We start from the raw sequence: 22,496 nt of genomic DNA on the forward strand, positions 1-22,496 counted from the left end.
TTGAATGGCCATTTATATGATTGCAGAATATTGGCTGACAAGCCAAAACAAACTAAAGCTGTCGCTGGACACCTACGATGCCATTCTGCACACTGAATCCCAGCTGGTACTTGAGGTCAGGTCTCTTGATGAGGACTGTCGTAACAGGAGGGCAGCTGACTATGTTCATTTTCACCTGCACCTGATTCTTTAAGCCCTTTAACACACAAAGACATGCGATGAAATGCTGAGAAAAACAGACTCTTGCTTTCATATGTGATTCAGTGTTGTACCCGTGTACCTTGATGATTCCCTGACAGGTAGCGAGCGGCAGCCCCACAAGGCTGGTGTTGTTGATGGACATGATCTGGTCCCCGATGCTGAGCTTGCCCGAGCGTGCCGCAGGACCGCCGTTCATCATGTTGGCCAAGATGACAGTGGGCAGGATGGAGCCCCAGCCGGACTCCACAATCACCACGCCGAGGATCTCGCCTTTGCTCTTCTCCAGCTGCAGCTGTGGATGGGAGCAGGGGAGAGTTCCCTTTTCAGTATCCACGCACTCGACAGTAAACAACGTGCCCTAAAACAAAGTCCTGCTAGCACATTCGTCCAGACGCTCAAAGTCATCTTCAAAATCTGTGACTCTAATGTTGGCGAGAAACAGTGGCGCTTCGGCATTAGGGGGCACTACTTCAAGTAAAAATAAATAAATACATAAAATATTGATAATTCAAACGAGTATGCAGATATTTCAAAGTATATGTACAATATACGAACTTACTATATTGTTAATGATGCTTTCTTTATCTCTGTTGGCCATTTTGTGACACAATTTGGCACATCTTTACACATTGACTCTTATTAATGTTTGATATGCACAGCAGCTCCTCTTCAACTCAATAGATAGGACCAAGGTGGGGCGCAACATTACAGTGATCCGAACATGGCCGAGGTCATAGCCGACTGTAGCGGCACAATTTTAAATACTGCAAGAGCCTCAGGAATGAGTCATCTAGGGTAAATTAAAATGCTGGAAAAACCTGACATAATCTGAATGTCATGTAATCCAGTCATCTAGTTAAAAATATAAAGGTCGATATTTGAAAATACAAGTTGAGCCGTTATATCTCCATCCTTTACATGGGAAATGAAGCCTGCCTGCCTAATTCATCTTAATATTGTTACAAAACGTCAGGAAATGTAACAATGACAGTTGATTATAAAGACGCCGAGCCCGATATGTGTCCTGTGCAGTATGTTACTTAGGATTGCTAAACCTAAATGATGCAGTCATCCAAGCGGAATGGTCACTATGGGTTGTTTACAGCACAACATTGGTTGACTGTAAATGAAGCAAGTTATTCCAGGAGACTTAATTGCTCGCCAAATTGCCCGTGGCCTCAAAGAAAAATGCACATGCTACACATCAGCTGTTTGCAAAGTCGCTCTGCTCATACAGCAGAAAATGTATCATGTCGTGGAAAAAAAGGCAGGAGTTGACACGCTTTGACCCGATTTGACTGGATCGTCTGCAATTAATAAAGCAACATCTGCAACATCATTATGCTGAGTCTGATTGTCTCTCAAACAATGTGAATGATGAGTACAGTAGCAAATGAGGGCAAACTTATTTTTCCCCTCCTTGTTTTTTTTATTTTCAAAGGCTACTCACCTCTTTGCAGTTTTCCGAGTTGGAAAAGTGGATGAGATCATCGTTGTACATCTCCTGTGTGTTGATGATGTCACTGTACTCCTTTTGACTCAGGTCCTCTGGGTTAATTCCGTTGGCTCTCAGGAACTCCTGATAAGCTACACTGAAAGCCTGGCCGATGGACTGGGCGATGAGCTGCGCCTGTATCCAACAACACAATCAAATTCCATCAACGAGGTCACCCAACGGAACCAGTGATGCGGAGACAGTTAAGCAGGTGCATGTTGAAAGACGAGAGTCATTGTGGTGATATCCCAAGCAGAAAGATGTTCCCAAAGACCATAATGTTTTCATGTACAACATCATCTGAACAGATAACTTGACATCAACGAAGCCAATATACTGTACTAAGAACCTGTTTTCCCCATGCATTTACACGTGAACGTGAAGACAAAGCAGAACAAAATGGGCAGGATTATATGCACTTTCTACAACCTTGTTGAAGAATGAAACACTGAATATCCATCCATCCATTTTATGATCCGCTTAGTCTCACAAGGGTCGCGGGGCGTGCTGGAGCCTATCCCAGCTGTCTTTGAGCAGTAGGCGGGGGACACCCTGAACTGGTGGCCAGCCAATTGCAGGGCACACACAGGCAAATAGCCATTCGTGCTCATAATCACACCGAGGGACAATTAAAAGTGTTCCATTCACCTGCCATGAATGTTTTTGAAATGTGGGAGGAAACCCACACAGGCACAGACGGAACATGGAAGGCCAGAGTTGGAATCAAAGCCTGCACCTCTGCACTGTGAGGTCATTGTGGTAGGTGTCAAACTCAGGTCCTGGAGGGCCGCTGTCCTGCATGTTTTCCAAGTCTCCCTGTTGCAACACACCTGATTCAAATAATCAGATCATCAGCAAGCTCTGCGCAAGCCTGACAATGAACCTGTTCATTTGAATCAGGTGTGTTGCAACAGGGAGACTTGGAAAACATGCAGGACAGTGGCCCTCCAGGACCTGAGTTTGACACCTGTGTGCTAACCAGTCAAACACCAGTCTGTCCTGTATGCACACACACACACACACAAACAAAGAGAGGCACACCTTTTTTGGGGAATTGTATTAAAGGTGGGTCAAGGGAACTGTGTCTTTGTCATTCTGCCTCGTTACCCTGGCGGTTAGGAGAAGTTGATGACCCAGAGCTCTGTTTAGAATGATTGGCTTGCTCTACACTGTATTAGACTATTTGTTAGGGACTAAATGCATTCTTGAGCCCATCAACGAGCACCCTGGAAATCCACCAAGGTATTTGATTATTGGTCAAATAGTGTGGAAGTTCCGCCTTCAGTATATAAAATAAGATCATTGCTGAAAAGTAAAAAAAAAAATAAATAAAATAAAAAAAAAGAAACCTATTTGCCATGTTCAGAAAATGTAGTGATAAATCAAGGTGACATTATTAAAATAAGTACAAATTTAATATTAAATCCAGTAAAAACAACATTGTTGATGTTTGAACAGTTGTAATAGATATTATTTTTGAAAAAAACCATCCATGTTCTTGACTCTGATACAGCTCTCTCATGTCGGTGAGTATGTGGAGCCAACATGGCAATGACAAATGTTACTCTTCAGATTTAACTGGCAAGGGGAACAATGACATCGCAGTTCAAGACACTTACGTCTTCAGACTCAAAGACATGGCAGATCATCTTGTACTGTTTCTTTGCCTCAGGCGCCCCCGGTGTGGTTTCAATGCAGTCTTGGGACGCTGTACGTGACATTCGACGTCTTGCCATGAGTACCACGATGTTTCCAATATCAGCGATGTAAGATATGGTGCGCAATGCATTGTCCATCATCGTTTCCTGTAAACACAGCGACAAAAAAATAAATAAAACAGAACACATTTACACTACGGTGACAATGTATACAATGCATAGCACCTTAAATAACACACACTTGTTTTAGAAAACAATGAATGTATTTCATATGTCAACACGTATGTCAAGTGTTTGTTGTTATATTCATTCATTCATTTTCCGATCCGCTTTATCCTCACAAGGGTCACGGGAAGTGCTGGAGCCTATCCCAGCTGTCTTTGGGCAGTAGGCGGGGGACACCCTGAACCAGTTGCCAACCAATCGCAAGGCACACGGAGACGAACAACCATCTGCGCTCACACTCACACCAAGGGACAATTTAGAGTGTTCAATCAGCCTGCCATGCATGTTTTTGGAATGTGGGAGGAAACTGGAGCACCCGGAGAAAACCCACGCAGGCCCGGGGAGAACATGCAAACTCCACACAGGGAGGCCGCAGCTGGAATTGAACCCAGTACCTCTGCACCATGAAGTCGACGTGCTAACCACTCGCCTACCGGGCCATCACCGCCCTTTATGTTCTATTAAATTTGTTATATTAACTGGTGCACATGCAGTATTCATCCTGCTCATTCATTCGAATAAATAGTAATGCTGTTTCCATATAGGCTTTCACAATGAAAACACTCATTTCTGTTATCATTCAATTTTGCATTTGCAGTTCAGATAGTCACCTCATTATTGCTGTGTCATGGTTTAATAGATTGCCTGATTTGTACTGTTTGTACATCCCATTTTGGAATTATTCTCAGTATGTTTAAGTGTCAGAAAGCCCATTTCATCTGCTTTGTGAAACTTAGATTCCAAAGTGGTTGATTTTAAAGTGCGAGGATGATTGGAGAATACATTGTAATGGCTGAGTCGACACTGCTTTGCAGCACGCGAAGCATACGCACGCAAAGCCTCACACACGGACGGGGCCTGCGAGCAGAGAAACTAATCAGCCACCTTCATTTTGTTCTGCTAAAAACCAAGAATACTGAAATACACCGTTCATGGCATTATTTATTCTTAAAAAGGACAACCATATAAAACTAAACATACTAGCAGAAGAACGGCATCAGATTGTGATGGAGTGCCCGAAGAGCGACATATTCATGTATTAAACTGGAGCCGCAACCACATAGCAGGCACAGGACATGTTGAGTCATCCCGCACGCACAGATGTTTGTAAAGCATTTGGGGTATTATGAAGTCTGCTCTAATCCTCTGTCACGTTATAAAACCTGCAGGGGGATTTTAGAAGAAGCTACGACGCAATCACTTACTCTCCACTTGTTTGCGAGTACATAACGTTCCCTCTTGAGGTGAAATGAAGCACTCGGAGAAACGTACGCACCTGTGAGTCTGCATTAAGGACCTTGATCCTCTGAGTGGAGATGAATAGATCAACTTCAGTGAGGGTTTGAACGTCTCCATCTTGGTTCTGGAGAAAGAAAAAAAAAACGCAAACACTGTCACGTTTCACAACTTGTCCATGTGATCCCTGTCTCACAGTTTAGACAATCAAAATGAAACACAGCGATGACGAGAGCTAAAGCTGACTATTGAGTCGAAAATGGCAGCAAAAATGCAAGGCGGAAAATATGAACTATCCCGGTAAAAAAATTGCACCGAATTCCACTATACAGTATTTTAACAGTGCAGTACTCATTAATTTCGGTGGAAGTTTCACACAGGACAAAAATATACACTTTAACCCTTTGAGGGACAGTGGTTGCTACAGTGGACAGCTCATGTTATCAGGTTACAAGGTGCATGAAAGGGTTCAGTAAAACTGGACACATTTAAATGCCTGTAAATGAAATGATCGTCGAGCAGTAAAACCTGCCCATGTGGGCTATGGGTCCACATTCGAGCTCGCCCAGCATCCTCTTACCCTTCTCAGGAACAACAAGATGCATAATACATGGAATTCTTAATCACCTGATGCATTTGATAAAGTCATCATGCTCCAAATAGTGTTGGAAAAAAAAAACACCGTCATAAATTGTCATTTAACCCAATTATTGGTTTTGTAGTCATTGATAGGCACATCTGTGTGTCATTTTCTACTGGCTCAAATACAACTAATATCAACCAAACCTTACAATCACACCTACCACATGGAAATGTAAAACATGAGAAATTAGAGAATAAATTTGTCATCTTTGAATTTAAATGCATCAACCAAGGAAAAATGCCAATGAGATTAGTTGTTTTTTTTTTTAAAAAACGTTTGCATACTGTGCTTGATTAAAAAAAAAAAAAAAAGGAAAAAACCCAACAGAAATTGTCTGATGAAATCAGAAATGAGAAATGACCACAGAAAACACAAGGCGTTGGTGGAAAGGCACTTCAGACCCCAATGACCCCCCCCAAAAAGAAAGAAATAGAAAAGGTGAGAGGAGATGGACGTGTTCAAGATGTTTTATTTTTCCTGCATTTATTACACACCGCTTTTTTCTTGATTTTGGCAGCCTTCTGTACCCTCTGGCAGGCGGGTGGTCAGGCAGAGGTTTGGATGAGACAAGGTCAGCAGATATGGGAGCACAAAAACAGGGGGGAAGGAAATAAAGGAGGTAAATAAAGGGTAAGACAGCAAAGCCCCAAATCAAAAACAGCTGTCCTATTGTCTTTTCTCAAAAAAGTTGTGTGCGTGTGCATAAGCGTGTGCGCATGCGTGTGCATGCATTTGACTGTCTGTCTATGGAGGTAGCATAAGCACAGCCATTTTGATTATCAATAGATATGAATTAAAACAGCAATTACCAAGTGTAATAATTGCCTTTTTCACCTATAAACATATTGAAAAAATACATGCAGACAAAAAGAAATTGTCAATCTGAATAAAGGAGAAAAAAATAGATAGATAAATAGATATACATGTCAAAGGTTGGATTGTTTGATGATTGGTTGCGAGTATCAACTCCCAACACCCACATCCAAAACAGTCATTCATTCCTTCATCATTTTCCGATACGCTTATCCTCACGAGGGTCGCGGGCGGTCCCAGCCTATCCCAGCTGTCTTTGGGCAGTAGGCGGGGGACACCCTGAACCGGTTGACAGCCAATCGCAGGGCACACACTTACGAACAACCATCCACACTCACACTCACACCTTGGGACAATTTAGAGTGTTCAATCAGCCTGCCATGCATGTTTTTGAAATGTGGGAGGAAACCAGAGTACCCGGAGAAAACCCACGCAGGCCCGGGGAGAACATGCAAACTCCACACAGGGAGGCCGGAGCTGGAATCGAACCCGGTACCTCTGCACTGTGAGGTCAACGTGCTCACCACTGGACCACCGGGCCGCCCCTTATTCATTCATTCATTCCTACATCCAAAACAACATCCACGAAATAAGCAACCACAGAGAGATAGGGGAGCACATAAAGCCTGGAGAGACGATTTCAACGTGATGCGTCAAGCTTGTTCAAAAGACTACCGGCAAGGTAGTTACCGGTATCTTTGGAATTACACTGGTGTGGAGGCAGTTTTAGGGCTTCTCGGCACATAGCCGGGTATTTTGAAAGCAGGAGGAATTTTCTGCTGTTTGCCCTGTCATCCACACGTTCAGGTTTCTGAAAACTCCAACCAAAATGGAGATTTGCGGATATCTCCGGATCCGAGTTACGCTGTGGACAGTCGAAACCAGAGATTTACATATTTTAGGACAATTCATCCACCAGTCCGCCATCGGGAGTCGGTCGCACTGCCATATACTGTAACTCCGGCATGAACCGCACTTGTGTCCCTGCAGCACAAACTGTTTCTATGTTGCTTCTTTTGTGTCTATTCCACCTGACGACCGTACAAGCACGTTTGACGTGCTCTCCCAGCTTCACACTCAGTTTTTACATGACATCTAAGAGAAGTAACTTAGATTTCTAGACAATAATTAATTGTTCGGAAAGTTAGATCATGTGTCTCAATACACCCTTCTTCACCGACACCAGCGTTAGTTTCAACATGTCACAGGTGCATGTGCCCTGTACGTGTTAAGAGAGACAGAGGAACAGAGAGAAAATTGAATTGCTTTCTTACAGCACATTTGAGCGTTGGGAGATGAAAAAAAGAGAAATGAGGGCGATGTATTACAGTTCAAGACGTACCAGTTTAGCTCAGCTAACTGATCTATTTATTTTTTCTTTTAATATAGTATTAGTTCACTTATTGATTCATTTAACGACTTTTTTATTCGTCTGTCTTCTAGACGTGATTGTAAATGCACTGAAAAACACACTTAGACAGCGGATAACTTTTTTTTGAAGAGTGGATGGAATTTTATTTCTACATGGGGGAAGGGGGAATACTTGGTTAAAAAAAAAAAAAAAGCCCCAGAAATCGGAGCCCAAAATAGAAGATGGGCTAAATTTAATTTAGAAAATTGACTTTTGAATATTTGGTTTCAGTGCGTTTAATTATGCTTCAGTCAGTTCCAAACAGTGTAACAACATTCTGATAGCAAGAAAATGAAAATAACATTTAAAGGCACGTTATTTTGTTATTGTTGCTTTGATGATCTCAGATTTTTAAAATTAAAAAAAACATGTTGCCTGTAATAATCTGTCATCATTTAGCTATTATTATTATTGTATGCCTCTGCAGGGAAGGAGACATGAGGCTCTGTCTTCCCTGCCCACACGTCCCTGGTGAAGTTGACCTAATTATTCCTTTCACCATCTACCAATAACCAGAATTCCTTGTGAAAGTCACTTTTGCCCGGGGTTCAACCGTCAAATCTGTATGAGGACAGCTATCGTCAAAAAGAAAGCCTTTCTTGCTTTTTTTGTGTGTTTTTTTCCCCCATTTTTGTTTTGCATCATTTGTTCTTTCCACAGCTTCTCTGCTTTGGGGACTTGAGCAGGGAGGAGACAGACAGCAGGAAGGAGTGAGTGAGGATAAAGCCACATAAATATTACATCAAACGGTATGTACCATGCAGAGAAGAGCTGCATAAATAACCTACAAAGGCTTTGGTACAATTTACACATGATTTATTTCTTTAAGCTCAGTGTGGCATGCCACACATACACACAGTTGGATGTATTATGTAGCATAGTGAAAAGTATGCTTTTTGAAAATACAAACACAAACGCCAAATTCCAACACAACACACTTTTGCGCTTTATTCCATTGCATCTCAGATAATCTCATGCCCGGAGAAGGCAGTCCTGTTTCTGGGTGTTGTTGATATATGGCTTTTGCTGTTCACGGAAGAGTATTAACTTGCATTTGTAGATGTAGCGACTAACTGTGTTTACGGACAATGGCTTTCTGTGTTCCTGAGCACGCATGGCAATATGTTTTCCACAAAAAATGCCAATTTTGAATGCAGTGCCTCCTGAGGAATCACGGGCATCCAATGTTGCTTTTCGGTCTTGCAGAGAGATTTCTCCAGATTCTCTGAATCCTTTGATGGCATCACGGACCGTCACGAATGAAATCCTGAAATTACTTGCTGCAAAACGTTTTTAATCTGTTGGACTATTTGCTCATGCTGTTGTTGACAAAGTGGCGAATCTCACACCATCCTTGTTTGTGAACAAGTGAGCCTTTCAGTGATGCTCCTTTTATACCCAACCATGACACTCACCTGTTTCCAATTAAGCGCTTCACCTGGGGAATGTTTCAAACAGGTGTTTTTATAGCATTGATTAACTCTTTTCTTGCCCTGTCACAGTTACACAAACACACACACATACATACATAAACACACACACACACACACACACATATATATATACACACACAATAAATATGCTTTTTATATTTATTGATTACAATATGTTTTGGACATATAATTGACATTCCAGTTGTCATTATTGTACAGTGTATTATTTTTAGCCTGAATTATTCATTCAGGGCTGTATTATACTTTTCGCGGTGTCTCATGGTTTCATAACGTCATTGGTGTAGGACTATAGAAGAGAAAATCTGGAGATCTGTCTGAATCACGGCCCTTCCTTCTGGACTGGTGTAGCTACAGCGCCTGTTTGCCAATTTGGCAGATCGGTCTGCACCATGCTGGGCATTCTGGCATAGTGAGAGTGTGTTCACCTCTTTGAAAATACAGTCTAAACTTAGGCCTGGTCGGACTATATCTCAATCGCAGGTGGTGTAATGCAATTTTAGTGAATTTGATCAGGGCAGAGGTAGACGGGTTCTGAGCTCCGCAGATTCAATGTGTGGATGTCATAATTTTCCATTTATATAGTCATTGTAGAAATCAAGTAATTGAATGCATTATAATTATTATTTTTATTATGAATGAATTCATTCTTATTTGAATTGTTTCAGTTGTTAAATCATCCCACTGTGTAAATATTTAGTGTGGAGCGTTAACTGTGTTTGCTAATTATCAGTGCATGTTGTGAAATGGGTTACAGATATATGTTCCTCATAAATAAATGACAAACTCATCAGTAAAGTTTCATCCTTGTTCGAGAGGGCATGCTACACACACACACACGCACACACACACACACACACACACACACACACACACACACACACACACACACACACACACACACACACACACACACACACACACACACACACTAAAGATGTGACAATGCTGCCCATCATTATGTGCATGTCATATTGTGCATCACATGGAAAATGACTGTCCAAATCATTGTTCGCATCACAGTATTTTTCTGTGAGTTTACCTACTTGTTTGTATGTAGTTCCATAAAAAAAGTTAACTGGTACAATCTCGAGAAAGTAGTCCAATAACACTCCTTGGTCGAGTTACAGCAGTCACTTGGCTCAACTATACATGTACTACTAAACTTATAGTAACTGCGTAGTCTGAGTTGCTAGTTTAAGAATTGTTCAGCAATGAAAACATGTCTGTTTGACACCATCTAATTGGAGCATATCATACCTTATAAAATGTTCTCATTCGCTATATGGCCAAAAGAGATATTTTTGACGTTGTATTCTAGTCTTTCAGTACCTTAACCCTGCTGACTGCCTCCTGGGCTTGCATCATGCGGATATTCTTGGAAGGGTTCCTCTCAGACAGCAGCTGAGTGGAGCCCAGGTAGTTAGCAGCAAAAATGATTCCATCAATCAGATCTTCTGGCTCACAGGGTCCAGGAACTACGGCGGGAAGAAAAGATAAGTATTGGTAGGAAGCCAACAGGAGAGACGGATGGGGTTTGGTGTCGCTGTGGTGAAGCAGAGCCAAGCACCGTGGCGAGAGAACAATAACACATTGTGTGAGCAATGAGATGGCTACTGGTTGGGAGCTGATGGAGGCGTTATGTGTGAGGAAGCCTGGCTTGTGATTAATCTGTCTGTGGTATGTAAATGTAGACAAGCCAGCCACTGTGGGCCATGTTGCACTGTCACAATGCGTGGAAGCAGACGGGCAGCTAAGCCCCTCACTCATCATTTGATTTGACATCTGTCAGCAGGCGGGGAAAGAGCACAGAAGGAGCTCAACCAGGCCTTCCGTGCACTGTCAGAAAAAAAGGGTACTCTTTGGGGTCCTTTGATGTACTACAGAGCTCGATGTTGAATCCCCAGGTACAAACAAGTAAGGGTGCATAAATGGTACAAACTATCAAATGGGTGGATTTGATAGTTAATCAGGTGGATCATATCAGTGCCCTGATGTTCAAATAGAAGAGTACAGTGATTGGCTGGCAGGATAGGTGACCCTTCCCTGAAAAATGCCGGCGACAGCCATTTTGCATTGCCCGCTTACAACTACTTTCCGTGAAATTTTCTACTCGTTCAGTAGTTTTGTGAATGTGAAGACATGCATTTTTGGAGAGGGTGTTTAACATTATGTTGACTGTGCAAAACATCTATAATGTTATAACAACCACTGGATATTATTCACTTTCATCATGAATATGACCCTCTTGATTTTTGCACGTGCATGCTGGTTGAATTAAAAAGTGAATTCAACACAGCTTCAAGCAAGCATCCTCCACCAGGGAGTCAATATCGTCTTTCCCTGCTTCCGACATGCACTGGAAAAAAAAAAAAAGATCTTTTGGATTTACTTGATTCATATATGTACATGTGTTGCACAGGATTAAAATGTGGTAAATTGATTTTATTTTCTCATGCTTTCCTAAAAAAACAACAACAACAAATATGTGTTGGTTGAACACATTTTAATCACGTGAAACCGAAAATCAAGTCCTGTTCTTTTCGGTTTCCCTTGAGTCTCAACTCAAGGGAGACTTCGAACAACGAAAAGAGGAAACCCACTTTGCATAGCGTAGACGTCGATAAAAAGATCCATGTTTAATCCTGCTAAAATGGCGAAACCCCCCCCCCCCCCCAAAAAAACTAACACACCTATAATTTATTAAGTGGTTATTGGATGCAAATTAATGTATACTTGTACCCTTAGTATGGAATGCTATGTTAATGTAATTGATGACTCAAAGTTCAATTGGCTTCACTTGGTTGCATTTTGACGGCCTGACAGAAATTTTGCTGTCTTACTTGAATAGATGTCTTACTTGTCCTTAGCGAAAATCTCCACTGTATAACGAGCTAGCGACACGTGATTTTTCATTTCCAGATGATACGATACGAATTCTAGTTCGTGGTATTGGCACACCTGCCTGCATGACAAGCGCTGCTGCATTCAGGTACAGGAAATAAAGTTGTCTTACCAATGTTGGCAATGACATTTAATAGTAGTATTTCAACTATACAGTGAAAAGAAATGGTGTGTTGAAGTTACTCAACTTTATTTTGTCAAGTAGCTACACATAAAAAAATAAAATAAAAAAACATCTGGATCCGGGTATATTTTTTTCAGTGAATGTAAAGTCTTTTTAAAAATGTATCTGAATCCAGATGATTTTATTTCATGCACCCACTTGACATAAAAAAAGAGCAAATTGAACTTTTTTTTTTCCAGTGTGTGTGGTTTTATATTGCCAACTGAGGCCATTCTTGGCAATTTGTATTGGCTTTATACTGCAGCAGCAAATGAACATAAACTTAAAAAAAACATCTCCTTTATTTGTTTTAAGAGAAAATGCTGCTGCGTGTTGTGCTTGGTGTGGAGCAGAAATATAAAAATAATACAAATATACAATGGACGACTTCAAGAAAAATGGTTCATAATTCAGGATAAAACATCACAACATTTTGCTCTACAAAGAACATCAATGTTTGTGACTGCTGACTGTTGTTTAAAACATTTATCAAGTGTTTTTTTTCTTCATTTTTTTAGAAATGTATGGTAATACATTTCTATTTTTAAAAACATATTTATCTAATTTGGGTGGCCCGGTGATCGAGTGGTTCATGCGTCGGCCTCACAGTGTAGAGATCGAGGGTTCGATTCCGGCTTCGGCCTTCCTGTGTGGAGTTTGCATGTTCTCCCTGTGGCTGCGTGGGTTCAAAATTGTCCCTGGGGGTGAGTGTGAGTGTAAGTGCGGATGGTTGTTCGTCAACGTGTGCCCTGCGATTGGCTGCCAACTGGTTCAGGGTGTCCCCAGCCTACTGCCCGAAGACAGCTGGGATAGGCTCCAGTACGCTTGTGAGGATAAGCGGATCAGAAAATGGATGGATGGATGGATTTCTTGTTTGACCTAGTGAGCACCGATGTGGCTAAATTTGTCCCTCTGAGGGTCCAATGGTCCAATGGCTTTAAAGGCACACCATTGTATGCCTGAAAAAGGGTACATATTGGGTCCTCTACGTATTTGCCCACGATTGTACCCTAACCTACATATTTGGCCCACCAAATATTGTGTGGGTTGCGATATGTACCCTGTTTCAGGGTACAATAGATTTACCCATGAGGGTACTGCCCCACTGACAAGCCATTGGACCCTAAAAGGTTCTAATTTCACCCCTTTTCTTCTGACAGTGTGGGATTGACTGGAGGTGGAGATCAGCACCTCCCAATGCGGTTGCTTTACTTTGAGGTCAACATAGAGCAGATCATGTACAGACAGATGAACTTACCATCAACAAAGCTGGGGAACGACGCAACTTTTTTGGTAGTCTAGAAAACAACAACATAACAGTGTTATGCTATAAAGAAGAGTTATTTTGAGCAAAAACTGCTTTTTGTGAATGGTTGTGGTCACTAGCGTGTCTGCCTTCATGTTCAGCTGAAATACTCTTGTGCTCAACCATGACCACGAATGCTTTCAATTGAAAATGGATAAACGATTCAGGAAATGGACTTGCTCCACTATGCTCATGAGCACTGCAGAAGTGGTTGTAGCGAGACTACAAATAAATCACCCTGCAGGCAATTCTGTGGAAGCTAGATAAACATACAGGAAAAAAAAACTTTATCGGGCTGTGACCTGTGACATCTTATTCTTACAGGATATAACCTGCTCCGAGAAGCCAAGGACAAAAGCAATGTGTGGAAAATGGTCTGAAAACAACCATCGTCTGTATGTATACGGCTTTCATAAAACCAGGCAAGTAGCTCACTTAAGAAAATAAAAACCCACCAAAGGATAAACAGAGGACATGCTGTGGTGCAATTCCAAAAGGATCCCTTTGTGCAATCACACCCACCCACCGTTACATCCAAACAGAAATATCAGCATTTTAAAGTGGACTGGGGGTATCACTATCAGAGAATACAGAAGCAGGGTATGAATCTTACGTCAGGTGCGTTGTTGTTCTCCAAGGGAACGTTCAGGTCAGAGCGCTGCTGTTTTCTAGGCTGCTCTGCACCATTGTTCACCTGGCAGGGCAACACAGACAAACAGGTGTGAAAAAAGTATAGGACAAAACACAATAGTGGCAGCGAGGAAGCTTTCGAGGAAGTACCTGGACCAGCTACAGACCTGGATGAAAAAAAACCTTTGACCTTAGAAAACAGTGCTGACAAAACTCTCCAAACCAGTAGAGAATACAACACAATTTCCTTGAATTTGAATAGATATCACATTGTTAGGTTTGAAAAAAGTGACTAAATCTGTCTTTTACTTGCCCTTCATTCAATTTTGTATTTTGTCTCAGCTGCCTACAAATACTTGGTTAGCAGCAGGGCAGCCAGCACACAACCACACACCGAGGGGATTATCTTTACTTCCCGGAAAATATATCTATCTCGCTGTGCACAACTGCTTATTAACATTCTGCAATTAGTGGCACAAATGAAGCATCTTGCCAATAAACGTGCTCCTTGCCTCGAGGGCAGAGATGAAAAGTGGAAATGTGACATTCAACGGGCAATATTGTCAAGCAAATGGAGCTGGAATCAGTAGATATACTGTGTGACATTAGTGCCCTTCTTTGCGAAATGAGAGCTAAAGACCTGATTAGTATTCACGGTGTTCTGTAAGTCGGTTGTGCAAACAGCCCTTAATGAGATTTGTATTATTCAGTGGGATGTGATGCTAAAATCCATGTCGTGCCACAAAATTGCATATGACCAAAACCCTGTACAGTACACGCTTTCATCAGTGACATCGTCAGCATTTGCATAATGAAGGCACCCATCGAAACAAACATTTGCTTTATTCCTCAAGAAGAACATGTACAGTTTTGAAAACATTGGCCAAGACTGGAAATCTGATAATAGTCATGACCGTATTTTCCGCACAAAGTGTCGCACCTAAAAGCCTTCCATTTTCTTAAAAGCTCACGGCACACCTTAAAATGTATGGTTACTACAGTAATATGTCGACCCCAAAATGGCTCCTTGCTTACAACGCAGAGTTCAAACTTCGAACACGGAAATAGAGCAGCGGCAAGAGAGTTCAACGTTAACGAGTCAATGTTATAACTTGCTGTTGGTTAAGTGAACCGTGTCGCTGCTTTATTAAATACGTTTTAATAAAGCAGCTCCATCTAGTGGATGCATTGTAGATTGCGTCTTATAATGCGGTGCGTCCAATATATGAAAAATTTACCAAATAGGCCATTCATTGAAGGTGCGCATCATAATCCAGTGCTGCTTTTAGTGTGGAAAATACGGCGCAGGTGCCATGTCAATGTATTGTGTTGGAACTCGGAAACCATATAGAGTACCCACAAGGTCCAACATCCATGCTAAAACTAAGATGCATATGTTATATCTATGGTTGCATTGTTGCCAGCCATGTTTACATGCTAGCAGTGTTGTCCATTTCCCGTTTTGGTTGCAAGTGTTACTTTCTATATGGACAAGATACATTAGGGATGTTTAATACCAATTTTCTTTCAAACCGATGCCAGTTCAATGATTCACGTTTGAGTACTCGACGAAATCAATACCAAGTACCGATACCACTTGTAGCCTACTGATGATAATACGTAAAATTTCAATTAACACAATGAAAGATAACTGTGAACAAAGACTTTGCTGTCTATCTGATGCACATGATGAGTGACAATCTGTCAAATGGCAGCAATTTACATTGACCACTGCCAAGGAAGACTTTTTCAATATCAGAGTTTGTTTTGCTTGACATATCAGTGGCTGGTATCGGCATCCTTCACAACCAGTACCTTGAAATAAGGCTGGTTTTGCCCTGATACCTATACTGGTCCATTCCAAATATATATGCAAATACATGAAACTAGCAAATGTGAATTTGACACCAACTGAACAATCCGTTGTAGAAAGTAGCAATCAATATTTTCTCAACTATAAACATATAATCCAAACCCTACAATTAACAGATAAATACATTTACACAGTGACATTAAGATTGCATACATCTAAATGCTACACATACCTATGTGTTTAGCTTGACTTAGAATGAATATCATAATATTGCCCGTACTGGGTTTTATGAGGTCAAATACACCAGACGCTGATAGATACTGCTCAACCTTCAGGAACCAGTGTAGTCAAGATACAACTTTATTCAACGGACTGTGTTACTTCAATATAAAACAAGACTAATTACAACCTAATACAACCAAGTATTGTACGTCGATTGTGTTGGGGAATACGCAATCATGTGCGTTCCTGCGTGCATATATGTGTGTGGTAACCAGAAATAACTACGCACTGTTACTAGATCGCGTGACCCACTTCTGAACTACAAATAAGCATCACACAGTGCACGCACTTGTACAGATGGTGGAGCAGATGTGCATTTTCACAATATTAAAAAACGTCTTTGTTCACCATCCTATTTAGAGTAAGGGAGCATCTCTGCAGGTTTGGTGTGTGCGTAGAGTGTGCGAACGTGTTTTATATGTGTATTTATTCTGCTCTGTAACAGCAAGGCACAAGGACGGGGGCAAATCGAAGAACATGTGGGAGGGGGAAGAATACAGCTATTTTCTGGGGAGGAATGAGAAACACTTCCCTTGTAGCTCACAGACTTGCTGCTGGCTACGCTCTCTTTCATTATATTCCAAGGTAAGTGTCTCTGCCAGACAGTCCTCAAAAAGATGGGTTATAGATATCATTTCTGCAAAACTACTGAGCATATATGCATTGCTGCATTGCTTTTGTTGCGAACTGACTACATTTTGTATGTCTGCCTCAATACTGGAAGTACTGTTAAATCAAAAGCCACTCAAAAAGGGGTTCTGGAAATGCCTTTTAAAAGGGTTTGTACATTAAAAGAAAACAATTGCTAGCACTGTGCCAAAGTGCTTATGCCTCAAGGCAAATAAGCCAGCTCACAGTCCTCCAAACTCATCTAAACCAGGCAAACTGTTTTCTTATTTGTGACTAATGTGATAAACCCAGAGGGAAGCTGTTGCTTTGTTTAGGTAAAAAGTCTTACAGCTCACCTGCTCCTGTTGCCATCTCTGCTGATCTTCTGGGGAATGTGGTTGGATCTTGAGGCCCCTGTGGAGGTCTGGGTTGTTATGATGCACAGAAGGCAAGTTGAGGGATTTGGGTCTGCTGTCATGGCGATGGTGAGCGAGCGGATATGTGGCCGTGTTGGGCTTGGCGTGAAGGTAGTCACCTGTGGGCGGATCCTGTAGCAGTTCTTCTGGACTTTGATCAGTGCCACTACTGAGGCTTCCCATGCTCATACTCATCTTGATCTCAGCAACTATTTGGTCAATGTCCTCCTCCGCTTCCTCACCCGTCTCCCCCTCTACCACTAACACCTTCCGGCCTCGGAAGGGAGAGACATGCACAGAGTTGCCATTGTCCTCTGGGGCATAGTAATCTCCAGTATAGGCCCTTTCATGTCTCTCGTGTTCATCTCCTTCCTCCTCTCCTTCCTCATTTGGACCGTCCTCCTCGCTTTCTGCATCGTCCTCGTCCTCCTCATCAGGTCGACAAGTGTGGAGGCCATCCTGCAAGGCAGGTTGTTGTTGGTGGTGATTGTGATGGTTGTGGTCCAAGATCGGTTCTGGTCGTCCATTGTATATCTGTTCATCTGGATCTTGCTCCACCACCTCACAGCGTACCTCCCCTTCACCCTCAGCCCACTCCTCCACTCTGTGCCTCTCACTACCGGCCCACTGCTCTTGCCTGCCCGGACTCTCCTCTCTCCACTCCTCGCCACCATCTTCATCGCCTTCCCTCCACGCCTCACTCATGCCTTCCTCCTCTTCTCTCCACTCTTCTTTGGCTGCATTTTCTTCTTCTTCTTCATCACCCATCCACTCCTCCTCTCTCACCTCTTCCCCTGCCTCCCCCTCATCAGCCCACCCTTCAACTTCCTCCTGGCACTCGGCGTGGCCTTCAACTGGCTGCGTAACACAAGCCCGCTCGTGACCGTGTTTGCAGTCTCCTTGGCTGCTGCAGTCCATACCTTCCATGTAGCTCTCATCCTCGGGACAGTACCGGATGTAGTAAGTTACACCTTCATCCTCCTCTGCCAATCCTGGAAGGGTGAATGATCATAAACATTTATGTTATTCATCTATGGTGCATAAGAAACAGGTGAATCATAAGAATTACTCATGCACGAGGTAGAGTGCTTTGCCAAGACTGAATATTCCTATTTTGGACAAACAACAAATCTGCACCTTTATCCAAGGAAAATAAAATATAAAACGGGTGTTTAGGGTGGGGCGGTTTGAGGACAAAAACGGAGCAGATGAGTGGAAGTGGACCCTGCCCCTTTGGTCTCACCCAATTGGCCACGCTCCCTGCACACCCTTGATTTAAACTCTGTCATAGGGGTAAAACTTTAACAGTATGTTTTTCTAATGATCTCTCTATATCAGAAAGGCTCACCTTTTGTGCGCGGTCTGGATTGTACCCCCAGAGATAATAATAATAATCATAACTTGGATTTATGTTGTGCCCTTCAAGGGACCAAATGACGCTTGTGGTAACATACTCATCACCCCCACGCAAGAGAGTAGTAACAATCTTTAAAGCATATTTACTGGCAAGGAACTAAAGGCAACAGATGATGAAATGCATGTTCCTAATAAATGACTGCAAATGAAAAATATGACCAAAAAAAAATAATAATAAAAAAAAAACCCAAAACAAAACAGTGGAACCTTCTAATGTCGTACAGTTCAGAGTCTAACCACCATTTTGGGAGAATAAAATATGAAATCAAACACTGAGGCAGAGCTTGGTGACAGCCTAGATGGATGTGCAAATAGTAACTCTAAGAAGTTATGGTTGAATGTTTAATAATTGCTCCAAAAAATGGCATGCCTGGGAGCAGAAAATATAGGACTCTTGGAATGAGAGAAGAAAATAATTTACACCAGAGGTCATGGGAAGTACGCAGATACAAATTCAAAGATGTTCGACTTCAGCCCCACTACTCTTGTACTAATAATTCACAAACAATTGAAATGTTTTTTGTTGTTTGTTTGTTTGTCTGTGTTAATATTAAGAATTGTTCTTGTTGGAAGCCAGATCCCTCCAAATTATGCAAAACCTCTTTCAATTATTTAAACAGGGTAATATGATGAGAAACAGACAAAGAGGGATGCAAAAGAAAACATAACCAACTTCTTTTACCTGTCATGTTCAGTTATATATAAACATATGAAATACAAATAGATTAAAAGTTATTTAGAAAACAGATATCAGTATGTGCAGTTCAAAAACAAAGACAAATCACCCGCAGATCACTCATGTGGTTCCCCAAGAGTCTGTGTGAGGCCTGAAACTTTTCATTATGTTTATAAATCATATCTGCTGTGTCTCATAACTACTAGAAAGTGTCTTATTATTTACCAATGACACAAATCTCTACTGCTCTGGAGAAAACAGTTTCAGACAACTGTGGAGAAAAAAATTAATTGAATATATTTAAAGAATGGTTTGACATAAATACATTTTGTCACTAAACTTAAACAAAAAAAAAAGTTACCGTATTTTCCGGAGTACAAGTCGCAGTTTTTTTCATACTTTGTGTTGATACTTTCCATGTTGGCGTTAACTGAGAAAAACAACTGACGAAGAGGAAGCACTGCATCTTCTACCTCCGGAGTTGGTGGAGTTGTTTAAAAGTGACACTGAGCATGAAGATTTCATTGGATTTCGTGATTTGGAGTGAAGCTGATGGTTTGGTAAATTTGTTAGCATGTTCTTTGTGCTATAGTTGTCTAAAAAGCTCTTAATATGTTACGTGAATATACCTGGCACATTCACAGTTCGTTGTTTAAGCGTCATGTAACGTTAGCATATCGTACACTTATTCAGCCTGTTGTTTTCTAGTTTTATTTTTATTTTAAATTGCCTTTCAAGATGACATGTATGTTTTTAGTGTTGGATTTTATCATATAAATTTCCCCCCAAAATGCGACTTATACTCCAGTGCGACTTATATATGTTTTTTTCTTCTTAATTATGCATTTTTTGGCTGGTGCGATTTATAATCCGGAGCGACGTATAATCTGAAAAATACGGTAATGGTTTTACGTAACAGACTAAACACAAAGTCAAAAACCAGCAAAGTCACTATTTATCAAATTAAACACAGTGAAATTTTATGACCTGCTTGAGTTGAAAATAGCAAAAATTATCACCAAAGTACACAAGACGCGCAGATGCTATTTGAAAATTAAAGAATTGCTCTGACTTATGGGGTACAAATCTCTACAAAAATCCAAAACAAGAACAGACATTAAGAAAAGGTCTGTTTAGGTGTTAGGTGTTAATTTGTGGAATAATTTCGGAACTGACCTCATGAGGTATGAATCGCTTGCTGTGTACAAAAAAAGCTTCAGAAGTAGATTGATCGGGGTGGCCAAACTTTTTTGACCCAAGATCGACTTTTGAAGCGACTAACCTCCCGCGATCGAACCGATCGCACACGTGTAAGCATATACACATGCACGCATGCACGCGGGCGCCCAACCATGCACATGCGCGCATATGCACGCACGCGCGATGAGCAACAGCCGGAACGGCCCCGACTAACATGAACAAAAGCAAAACACAGACACACAAATCTTTTTTTTTTTCTCCTCGTTTCCTCCTCCCACCCCTCGCGGTCGACTTGGGACCAGTCCGCTGGCTCCCGGTCGATCACGATCTACTTATTGGGAACCCCTGGTCTAGATTGTCCACAAGTGTCATTTTGAGTGTGAATGTTTTAAATCTCTTTACTTCCGACTAAAATGTTTCGTGTTATCTGTATGCTCAGTAAAATAGACAAACTCATGAAATCACTCACCGTCATCATAGTCCTCCTCATCCTCTGAAGTGTTGTTAATGTAGTCAGAACAGGAGTCATCATCCAGGCTGTCAGCTACATCATGAAAGTCTGCCTGGTTGTGGCTGTCTTGCTCATGCTCATGTTCAGGCGTTGAGGTTGTTTCAGGTCTCTGGTCCTCTAATTCTACATTTGGTTGATTGGTATATCGCTTCATTTCAACATCTGCATCCACATCCACTTCTGGACAATTGGGAACCTCATCCTCACGCTTGAGAGATGAATAATGTGCCTTACAGGTATGGGGGAGTGGCTTTGGCACATGTGATTCCTTAGGATAGTGGGTCCGCCGCTGGCGAGGATGGATGGCTTTCAATTCACATGATTCTGTGTGATGAGCTGTAGGACAGGAGGTGGTAACTGGCGGAGCCACACCGTGGGTCCCTGGCCTCTTCCTTTGAGCCATGTTTGGTAGTTTACAGGCCTTGCATTGTTACGGTTTGCTCCTAAGCAACACAAAGACGCAGAGATGCAAAGATTAGAGCTAATTCCACTTCAGAGATGCATATGAGTCAGTCTTTGCTTCTACAGGTAGACAGAAGAAGAGGGTTGACTGAAAAAGGACTCGGTGAAATAAATATCAAACCTAATGTAATGGATACCTTATCAGAACTACGAAAACTGACGAAGCTACACACCGAAACCATTGGACTAATGTGATAATAATAGTCTGTAGGATTCAGATTTAACTTCGGTTTTGAAATGAAAATATAGACTCACTGACTGTTTCTTGTGAAATATGTGTGCAACAGAGGCATGTGAATTCAAATCTGTTTCCTATTGAGAGAGAGCGAGAGAGAGAGAGAGGGAGAGAGAGAGAGAGAGAGAGAGAGAGAGAGAGAGAGAGAGAGAGAGAGAGAGAGAGAGAGAGAGAGAGAGAAGAGAGAGAGAGAGAGATGAATCCCATCAACTGTCTCACTATGGTCTGCGATATTTTTATTGTGAGTTTCCAGCAAAAAAATCTCGAGAAGCAACTTTTAGAGTACCGGTACATTTGTCCCAGTTACAAGACGGATGAGTGCTTCAGAAGTCACAACAAAGACTAATGCCCTGTACAGCTCATATTCTTATTACCGGCCAAACAATTCAAGTTGAATCAGAAGAGACCGCAGCAAACAGTAATAGAAGACGCAATCTGTAAAATGTCATAGTTTGGCTGATTTTGTGAGTGAGAGATTCTATCTAAGACTCTTCATGTTGGAAGTTAGTTGATAAATTTGCAAAAAGATTCACATTGGAACGAAGGTCCGTGCATGCACAGCAGCATGAATCTGCACTAACTCATGCTATTGTCACCAATCATTCTTCAGCTTTCTGTCAGACACACCCTACAGTTCCCTGGCGTCTGTTGTCATGATCCAATTGACAACTTTCAACATTTTTGCCTGCTCCAATCATCAGTGATTATAGGAATTCATTAGCTATGAGCCAGCCAGCTCA

General features: G+C 41.7%; 1 protein-coding gene across 2 annotated transcripts in view; it reads right to left on the reverse strand.

Annotated features, from left to right (window-relative positions):
• Nucleotides 1-22,496, reverse strand: part of apba2b (amyloid beta (A4) precursor protein-binding, family A, member 2b) — a 46,941-nt gene that overhangs the window by 2,034 nt on the left and 22,411 nt on the right. Inside the window, exons 2-12 of one of the 2 annotated variants that reach the window (XM_086106458.1) lie at nt 21,018-21,502; nt 17,197-18,248; nt 14,120-14,200; nt 13,459-13,498; nt 10,466-10,611; nt 5,953-5,988; nt 4,856-4,942; nt 3,316-3,501; nt 1,652-1,831; nt 281-493; nt 77-196 (exon numbers count right to left, since the gene is read on the reverse strand). In XM_086106458.1, coding sequence (XP_085962584.1) covers nt 77-196; nt 281-493; nt 1,652-1,831; nt 3,316-3,501; nt 4,856-4,942; nt 5,953-5,988; nt 10,466-10,611; nt 13,459-13,498; nt 14,120-14,200; nt 17,197-18,248; nt 21,018-21,462 — 2,586 coding nt within the window. In that variant the 5' untranslated portion in view covers nt 21,463-21,502. The remainder of the gene's footprint in view (nt 1-76; nt 197-280; nt 494-1,651; nt 1,832-3,315; nt 3,502-4,855; nt 4,943-5,952; nt 5,989-10,465; nt 10,612-13,458; nt 13,499-14,119; nt 14,201-17,196; nt 18,249-21,017; nt 21,503-22,496) is intronic. The other variant, XM_086106459.1, reaches the window with a different exon arrangement.

Source organism: Hippocampus guttulatus, chromosome 3 (assembly GCF_054856545.1).
Source record: "Hippocampus guttulatus isolate MCC_2025c chromosome 3, RoL_Hgut_1.0, whole genome shotgun sequence".
NCBI classification, from domain to species: domain Eukaryota; kingdom Metazoa; phylum Chordata; class Actinopteri; order Syngnathiformes; family Syngnathidae; genus Hippocampus; species Hippocampus guttulatus.